At 41.5% G+C, this 8,902-nt stretch overlaps 1 protein-coding gene and 3 non-coding genes across 4 annotated transcripts; all 4 read left to right on the top strand.

Moving 5' to 3' along the window:
• Positions 1-1,449: 1,449 nt before the first annotated feature.
• Positions 1,450-8,635, top strand: dkc1 (dyskeratosis congenita 1, dyskerin). Its single transcript, XM_056731830.1, has 15 exons — positions 1,450-1,530; positions 2,131-2,192; positions 2,502-2,588; positions 2,901-2,992; positions 3,225-3,409; positions 3,502-3,566; positions 4,201-4,327; positions 5,365-5,495; positions 6,844-6,987; positions 7,388-7,508; positions 7,581-7,699; positions 7,798-7,901; positions 8,031-8,076; positions 8,151-8,285; positions 8,391-8,635. The coding sequence occupies exons 1-15, from the start codon at positions 1,515-1,517 to the stop codon at positions 8,457-8,459; spliced, it is 1,503 nt and encodes a 500-aa protein (XP_056587808.1). The 5' UTR covers positions 1,450-1,514; the 3' UTR covers positions 8,460-8,635.
• On the top strand, positions 3,072-3,150 carry LOC130408562 (small nucleolar RNA SNORD83). Its single transcript, XR_008904776.1, has one exon. It is a non-coding gene; the product is annotated as a small nucleolar RNA SNORD83 (small nucleolar RNA).
• Positions 5,220-5,298, top strand: LOC130408570 (small nucleolar RNA SNORD83). The gene has a single exon (XR_008904784.1). It is a non-coding gene; the product is annotated as a small nucleolar RNA SNORD83 (small nucleolar RNA).
• On the top strand, positions 5,522-5,657 carry LOC130408553 (small nucleolar RNA SNORA36 family). The gene has a single exon (XR_008904768.1). It is a non-coding gene; the product is annotated as a small nucleolar RNA SNORA36 family (small nucleolar RNA).
• Positions 8,636-8,902: the final 267 nt, after the last annotated feature.

The following is an 8,902-nucleotide window of genomic DNA, read 5'->3' as shown; positions in this document are numbered from 1 at the left end:
TGACTGTAATTGAAATAATACAGTAGTTGAAAATTAGAGCTCATAAAACGAATATTTGATTATTATTATTAAGATAAAGGTCGTTTTGTAAACATTATGTAAAGCTCTGCGCAAATGCTTTTGGGACACAAATAAAAGCTTATTGCATGGTTTTGGATTTTCTTAAATATATGTCATGACTTGGTCAAAGCGCCAGTAAACACTTTCGCAGTTCACTTAGTTGAAAGCAGTGAAAAAACATCAGGCAGTGTCACCAGTCATATGGTTCTGGGATTCGAACTGAAAACAGACAGTGAGGGGAGCAGGCGCGTTCACGTCAAGGCCACAGTCTAACACACGTGTAAAGGGCATTTCCCGGATTGAAGTTTACCTGTAAAGACCACACTACTGTTCTCCGTTACACGTGCAGAATCAACGCGTTAAGATTATCAATCACAGTTCATCATAATCGGGTTTTTGCGCTCTCGTGTGGCGCTCCTCCGGTCATTCTGTCGCCTATGCTACGGGCCGGCACTGGGGTCAAAAACAAAGTTCTTTATTGGACTTTAAACGTGTTCATGGGCTCAACTCTTCTACAGTATCATTGTGCTGCGAGACCCCTAAGATCTTATCAAAGTCTCTTGATAAAGTTCAAAAGTCTCGGTTAAAATCGAGGAGAGACCTCGTGCTTTTGCGGCGGCTGCAGCCCGTCTCGGGAACAGCGTCCTCTGCCTGTTAAACGCTGCCACTGCATCGAGCACTTCAAATCATTAAACATTATTCAAATATTTAGGCGCGTTTGTCTATAGTTTAATGTCGTGTTTTTATGTTTAAATGCAATTTTGGGTCCGTAAAGCACTTTGACCAACGTGTGTTGTTTTAAAATGTATTAGTAAATATTGTTTCGTCTTCTTTGTTGTTTGGTTTCCCAGCAGACATTAGTCCGCGCGTGTCCCTGACAGAAAACAGTCGCGATATGACGGGATATTTTTTGAAATATGCATTCAGATACTCGTGTACATGTCAACAGTTGTGTGGGGTTGCATGTATAATTGTTACTTTGACCTTTAGCTTTGTGTAACTGTATAAATATCCCCTTGTGAATCGCTTGTGAGAGCGTCCTTAGCATTTTTAGTCCATCATGACCCTCTGAACAATTCTTGTGAAATATGCAAAAGAAATTGTGCTTACAGTTGATTAATACTGCAATCGAGTGCCCCAATTACTGTTGCAGTTTTTTGTCTTTTTATGTTCTTTATGTTTTTGTTTGTAATTTGTTTCGAAAATTATAGTTATAATTATTATATGACAGTAGATATTAGAGACGTTACTGTGTGACCACTATGTCAATGCTGCAGTAATCGTGCGTGTTATTATATAATATTATATGTGCCTTCATTCCTGTAAAGAACGTGGCGCTGGAGTATCGCGATACTTCCCGCAGCAGGATTTGAGGTCTGAGACTGCGACGCGTGATAAAATGCGCATGCGCCTTCCGTCACACGTGTTGGTGTCTTTAGGAGCGCGCGGTGAAGATGGCGGACACAGACAGTAAGATTCTCTCAGACGTGTTAAATTTAATCACGATTTATTAAATGTGGTCTTTTTCCCTCTAATGTTTTCAGCAATGTTCGTATCAGAGGTCAATAGTTGCGTTTAATAGAAAAGAATGATCTTTCTAGGCGTACTCAAGTAAGATACTAAGTGTAAGCAGATATTTCGGAGAATTGTTTGTTCCATATTTAATATAAGTGTATAACATTTAATGTTTGAAAACATAAAGCAGCACGTGTTTTTATCCTTTGAGTTACTGTGACGTTAAAAGCTGAGCCTCTAAAACACATCGACGGTTTTAGTGCGATATACACGTGTACGGTTTGGTGGGATATTCACGTGATCATCATCAGTTTGCACATATTTGGTATTATCTAGTGTAAATGTTTAAATAAGGTAAAGGTATATGATCTGAATGTTTAGGGGCTTCATGAATGATTTCACCGGCCACGTGCTGACCCCCGCGCGCCACGTGCTCGAATCTGCGTTAAACTCTCTGTTCCTGCACGGATGTGTGTGGGTTTAAGGTTTTTCTTTCTTTTTCTGCATGAATATAAATTAATTAAAGCATATTTTTCTTTTGGTCTTTTCCCTCAGTTGGTTCAGCTAAGAAAGAGAAGAGAAAGAAGACGAAGAAAGTTTCAGATGAAGAAGTTGGGGTGAATGTCTTTATTTTCATGTGTTTGTGTGTGTGTGTGTGTATATATATATATATCTTTTTAGTGTTACATGGCTTTCTGATTTTGTTTTTACTATTAATGCCCTCAATATATGATCACTGTTTGATGAATTCTTCATCGACGTAGACTTTATGTACTTGAACTGAAACTTTGCTGCAAATTTTTTTTGGTGTTGTTTCCTCAATATGTGCTTTTTAAATGTGGCTAAATTGATAAGTGTATTTATGACACAAGAAATTCCTGGAGTTGTGAATCTTGTCCATTAAAGTGATTGAATTGTTCCTTCAGGACATTCAGGAGAGTGGAGATTTTCTCATTAAACCTGAGTCTCGGGTGGCCAGTTTGGACACGTCTCAATGGCCGTTACTGTTGAAGGTACACATGTGTGTTCTGTTGATGTTGATGATGATGATGATGTATGTGTTTGTGTGTCTCGTGATGAACTTGTTTATCCATTCTCTGAGCGTCTGGGGTCTCTTCTGCCCTCCTGCGGTCCGTTCTGGCCCGTGGGTCACAGCCGTCTGTTCTTCCGTCTCAGTGTTCTGCTGGGCCGGATGAGCTGATGTCAGGGTTCAGATCCACCCAGAGACTAAGATGATTACACACTTCTGATCTCACACACACTAACGTCTTGTGTGTTCAGCTCTTGTGTTTGTGTTTATTCATGAAGTGTTTTGATCTCTGCAGAACTTTGATAAGCTGAACATCAGGACGGCTCACTACACTCCTCTGCCACACGGCTCTAATCCGCTCAAGAGGAACATACACGATTACGTCAGGTAACATCTCACAAATGTTTTCACCTCACTGCAGTCCTGCGAGTGCCCCTTGATATGAAGTGTGTGTGTGTGAGATGAGGCCACATGATGTGATGTAGATGACACGAGCACATGTTGTGCAGAGATGACTCCTCATCTATCACCCTTTACTGATGGCTTCAGCTCCACGTCCTCAGTGGATGACACCTCCTGCTGTTGTTCTCTTCATTAACTCTGTGTTTCGTGCGCTCAGGACTGGTTTCATTAATCTGGACAAGCCCGCTAACCCGTCGTCACATGAGGTTGTGGCCTGGATCAAGAGAATTCTGCGTGTGGAGAAGACTGGTCATAGCGGGACGCTGGATCCTAAAGTGACGGGTTGTCTGATCGTGTGTGTGGAGCGGGCCACGCGTCTGGTGAAGTCGCAGCAGAGCGCAGGTACGTCCGGAGGCTTGAGAGCCGTGGTTTAGCTTCTCCTCCCAGTAAACCCCAGCGGCCTCCTCTCATTCCTCTTCTGCCGTGTCTTTTAGGCAAAGAGTATGTGGGAATCGTACGGCTGCACAGTGCGCTAGAGAACGAGCACCAGCTCGCCCGGGTGAGTTCTCCTCTTCAGTACCCGGTGCACATTGGTCACATGACCACAGGCTGTTCTTAAAGGGACAGTTCACCTCATTTCTTCTCTCTTGTGCTCGAGTCTTTCTTCAGTGGAACACGACAGAAGATATTTAGAGAAATGTCTCTGTGGTTTTGTTCATGCAATAAAGAATGTTTGGACTCCATTGACTTCCACACTATCTATTTATGTTCTGATGAGGAAAAACTCATTCAGGTTTGACATGAGGGTGAAGAAATGAATGAATATAATTTTAATAATTTAAATAATTTTAAATCCCTTAAGTGGGTAGCTGGTAACCTGTGACTGTTGACTACTGTGTGTTATGATGAAAATGTTCATCCATTCTCTGAGTGTCTCTGGACCGTCTCTCTCTCGCTCTCTCTCTCTGTGGGTTTGAGCGTCAGGACCGGCGGTCTGTGTTCTCTGCTGTAGTGTTCTACTGCAGCTGATGATCTCAGAGCTCTGCTGGCTTTGATGGTTTAGAGTCACCGAAGAAGACTGAACGTGTCTGAACACACACACACATATGTGTGAGATCAGACGGCAGCGTGAATCTGGATCAGATCTTCATCCCCCTCTGTGTTTTTCTCTCTCTCTCTCTCTCTCTCTTCAGGGTCTGGAGTGTTTAACAGGAGCTCTCTTTCAGAGACCTCCTCTCATCGCTGCCGTCAAGCGACAGCTCCGCGTGCGCACGATATACGACAGCAAACTCATCCAATATGACACGGAGAGACGACTAGGTATTGCTTTAAACACACACTGCTGCGCAGATCCACCAGCACATGACCTCAAAGTATCTTGAACCACTCAACTCAAGCTGTGCTTTCTTAGGGCCAGATGACATCCACCATGTGAAAAATGTGTTTGGACTAATCAAGGCTTCTAAACGAAGCAGCACAGAGTCTGTCTAATGCAGTATGTTGAACCAGAACGTCAACATCTACAAAATTTAAACCGTTCTGTGAACATGGTTATTTAGATGTGCTTTAAATATCTTCACTGCTTGTCTAAGAGTGAAGGGGTGCGGTTGCATGTACTGCATCAAAGCTCCTGTCAAACACCCTTTGCAGTAACGTGTCATAATAAAAGTCCAGTCCTAACATATGTTCCACACCTTCCCCTCACAAATAATATACTGAGTGGTTGAATTATATACAAATAGAAGTGCTAGTAAAAATTATGAAAAATAACACTTCCTTAAAATTGTGCTTGGGTTAATGTAGTACAAATGTACTGGTTAGATACTATAGTTCAACATGGTTGTATATTCAGGGTTGTTCCTTCATGCCCCATCTAACTCTCTGCGAATGTCGAGTGTCTTAACAAAAACTGCTGCAGGCACAAACGGACTGTCACATGTTACTGCAGTTTCAGCATTAGGCCGCAGTGGCCCTACATGCGCATTGCACCGCCTCATTTTGAGCCTAGAAAACCCTGATATTTGACCATTTTCACATTTTATGTGTTATAAACTACATTAAAAAACGTACAGCAGATACTTTGAGTATGATCAAATATTACTGTTGTCTAGTATGAGACAGAAAACATAGAATCCAGAAAAGAGATTTGGTAGGGCTGTAGTTTCTCTCATGCTGATGGATCTGCGCAGCACTGCTGCTGTAAAGTGTTGAGGCCACATGATGTGATGTAGATGACACGAGCACATATTGTGCAGAGATGACTCATCATCTATCACCCTTTACTGATGGCTCAGTTTCATCCAGGTGTGTGTGTTTGTGAGCTGTGTTTGTGTGTAACGCTGTGATGTTGTGTGCAGGTATTTTCTGGGTGAGCTGTGAAGCGGGCACATACATCAGAACTCTGTGTGTTCATCTGGGTCTGCTGCTGGGGGTCGGAGGTCAAATGCAGGAGCTGCGACGTGTCCGTTCGGGTGTTATGGGAGAAAAGGTGCGTTCAGAGAACATCTGTTAAAGAGCCAAAGTGTTGAGTTCAGTTCTGGGCTGTCTCCTGGTTCTGCTAATAAATCTTTGGCACATGAAAACGGCTGAGAGTGAAGAACTCGTGAAGCGTCTGATGTGACGTCTTCATCTGAACTTCAGCCGAACACAACGGAGTCTAATCTTGAGGCTGTGAAAATGTCCGTTTCTGTTTAACGACATGACATTCATAACCAGTTGAAATGAAAATTTAAGGTTAAAGTTCATTTAGAGATTACAGTAGCTAGTTACACCCTACACTGCTCAAGTGTTAATATCTTTTCCCTTGAGAAAGTAAAGTAAGGGATTACTCTTGTTTTTTCTGTTATTTAATTAGTTACTTCTTATTAAACTATATACTTGGATTATTTGTCAATTCCACTATTGTACACACACATATTACACAAAGTCTATCTTTAAAATCCTTGCACGGCTCATTTGAATTCTTGATTCTGATTGGCCAGTCGTGACATTCCAAGGGTTATTTTCAAATATCAACCGTTAAAAACTAATAACACCCTGTAACCCACATGCTGCAAATCATTTTGAGAGGGGCAGTTTAATATTACACATAAAGAATTAATCTTTTAATAACATATGACATTACATTTTTAAAATAATTAATCAAATTTGCATGTTCGTGACGTTTTAAAGTTGTTTCTTACTTTAAAACCATAAAATAAACTGCTTTTCCTCACAGAAGGTCTGCATTCAGTAAAAAATAGCTAATAAAAGATTTAAAATGAACATGTCCTGTCCACTTTTTTTTCTCATGTGGCAAGTAGCTGTCTAATAAGTGGGATAATGTACAAGCAGCGGGGTGTTGTTGCCCTTTACGCATCCGGTCCTGATCACATTGTTCGGGCTTACTTCTGCGATAACAGCCAGCTGCTTGTACATTATCCCTGGCTTTATGTAGTTTTAGATTTATTTGAATTAGTTAGGTGATTCAAGGACATGAAACCGCTCTTAATCAAGGTTGATATCAGATATAGAAAGTAATGAGCACTGTAAATACTTTCATTTGTAATGACCCTATTGAATATGAAAAAGTAATTACTAGTCACTTATTACGGAGTAATTTACCCACAATACTCGTGAGAAACGATACAATGTTCATGTCGTCTTATCACAATAATGTTAGCAAAACTGAACATCAGACTTTGTACGAATTTGGTTGCATTTACAACTTTGAGGTTTAATGGAAGCTGAACACAAGTTGTTTAATATCCAGACTTGTGACTACATGAAAATTCAATTGTGATAAGGAGGATTTAAAAAGAACAATCTACAACTAAATATCACGTGTGTGTTGTCAGGATAACATGGTGAGCATGCATGATGTGCTGGACGCTCAGTGGCAGTTTGATCACAACAAAGACGAGACGTATCTGAGACGAGTCATCTACCCGCTGGAGAAACTGCTCATCTCGTTCAAGAGAATCGTCATGAAGGACAGCGCTGTATGAACATTTACACATTACATTCACACATTCAGTGTTCATCACAGCATTTCACAAGTCCGCATGAAATAAAAAAATCATCATTCTATTCGTTTTACACAGTGGTGAAGTATTTATTATAAATGACTTCCGTTGATCCGTGCACATCATTTAAAAAAAATTGTGGGCTTTTATGGGCTACAATGACTGACAGATCGCAAACTGGCATTAAATCTTTCACCTTAAAACAATCCAATCTGTTGTCCATGAATGAAATCAAGGCCGGCTCACTCAGTTCAGAAGTTGTTTCACACATGTACACGTCACATTATGGAAGAAAAGACAATGACTAGATCTGTTTCATGCCGACCTTAAGAATCATCAGACACTTGAAGCATTGAGCAGTTTCTTTCTTCCACAGGTGAACGCGATATGTTACGGTGCTAAGATCATGTTACCCGGTGTCCTGCGATATGAAGACGGGATTGAGATGAATCAGGACATTGTGGTCATAACCACCAAAGGAGAAGCCATCTGTACAGGTAGGCCGGACTCATGACACGAGCGGAGATGACTGTCTGTGTTTCACTTGACACCTCTGATGTGTTTCACAGCGGTCGCTCTCATGACCACAGCCGTCATCTCCACGTGTGACCACGGTGTCGTCGCCAAGATCAAGAGGGTCATCATGGAGCGAGATACCTATCCACGCAAATGGGGTCTCGGGCCGAAGGTTAGGAACCCCACACACTGATTTATTTAAAAACGGATGGATTCGACTTTGCGCTACTGCTGCTGTTGTGGTGGTGATTTGAAGATTTTCTGTTTCAGGCGAGCCAGAAGAAGATGATGATTCAGAAAGGACTTCTGAGCAAACACGGCAAACCCAATGAAAGCACGCCAGCCAACTGGAAGGACAGTTATGTGGATTACAGGTACAGAAGATTCTGTTACTCTCCGCCACATTCTGACAGTCTCAAATGACTTTGGAGAACACAAGTGAAGTATTTCAGTCTGGTGTTTAGTGCTAGTGTAATCAGAAGCTTCTCTCTGGTGTTTTCTAGCGCTCCCAAGACACATGACCTGCCTGAGACTGAAGCCGGAGGAAAGGTGAGTTGTTTCTACAGCACATGTTTGAGTGTAGTGTTTGTGCGTGGATATGAAGTGAACTTGCGTTTCTCCAGAGGAAGAGAGATGACAGCGGCAGTGACCATGATGCAGCTGCTCAGCCAGTCAAGAAAGAAAAGAAAAAGAAAGTGAAGAAGGAGAAACAGGCAGAAGAGATGCCGAGTGAGCCTCCAGAAGAGGAAGACACGGAGGTGAGTTATTCATCTGATCACAACTGCTGGAGCCTCTGATAAAGCGAGGATACACACATGCATGAGTCATGAGTGAGTTTGTTCATAAGGTTGTGTGCTACACAGGTCACAGAAAGCGCAAAGAAGAAAAAGAAGAAAAAAAAGGTGAAGGACTCAAATGGAGCGTCAGAATAAACACTGAGACTTATGATGGAGGGGCTTTGAGATCAGATGTCTACCCGAGCTGATTCTCAAGAGATTTATGTTCTTCTCGTGAAACCCTGATTGTTGGGGTGTGTTCATGTTTTTTTATTGTACATAGTGAAAATGTAATCCTGAACATATGAAATGAAAGTTGACTTTGTTTTATAGTAGTCTTGTGTTTTGTTATGGGCAACTGATCAAATCCCTGAAGACTCTTGAAAAGAATTTTCGTGTAGTTAGACATGTTCACATCAGTTTTGAGCTGAACTGTATTAGAATGCATCACCGCTACATGGTGGTTCTCAGAAAACAGTTCCTGCTTGGCATGTTTGATCACTCACTTATAGTAGTTCACTTTCAAAAGAAATGTTGATGATCATTTACTCGGCCTTATGTCATCCAAGATTTTTGTTTGTTTCTTTAGTGGAAAAGAA

The sequence above is a fragment of the Triplophysa dalaica genome, chromosome 19 (assembly GCF_015846415.1).
Source record: "Triplophysa dalaica isolate WHDGS20190420 chromosome 19, ASM1584641v1, whole genome shotgun sequence".
NCBI lineage: Eukaryota > Metazoa > Chordata > Actinopteri > Cypriniformes > Nemacheilidae > Triplophysa > Triplophysa dalaica.
The sequence above is the reverse complement of the archived record's forward strand: the minus strand, read 5'-3'. Positions and strand labels throughout refer to the sequence as shown.

Excerpts from the sequence above, each read along its gene's own strand:
- dkc1 (XM_056731830.1), top strand. Across the intron at positions 3,567-4,200 it reads ACGAGCACCAGCTCGCCCGG|GGTCTGGAGTGTTTAACAGG; the intron begins GTGAGTTCTCCT and ends CTCTCTCTTCAG. Across the intron at positions 7,902-8,030 it reads GACAGTTATGTGGATTACAG|CGCTCCCAAGACACATGACC; the intron begins GTACAGAAGATT and ends GGTGTTTTCTAG.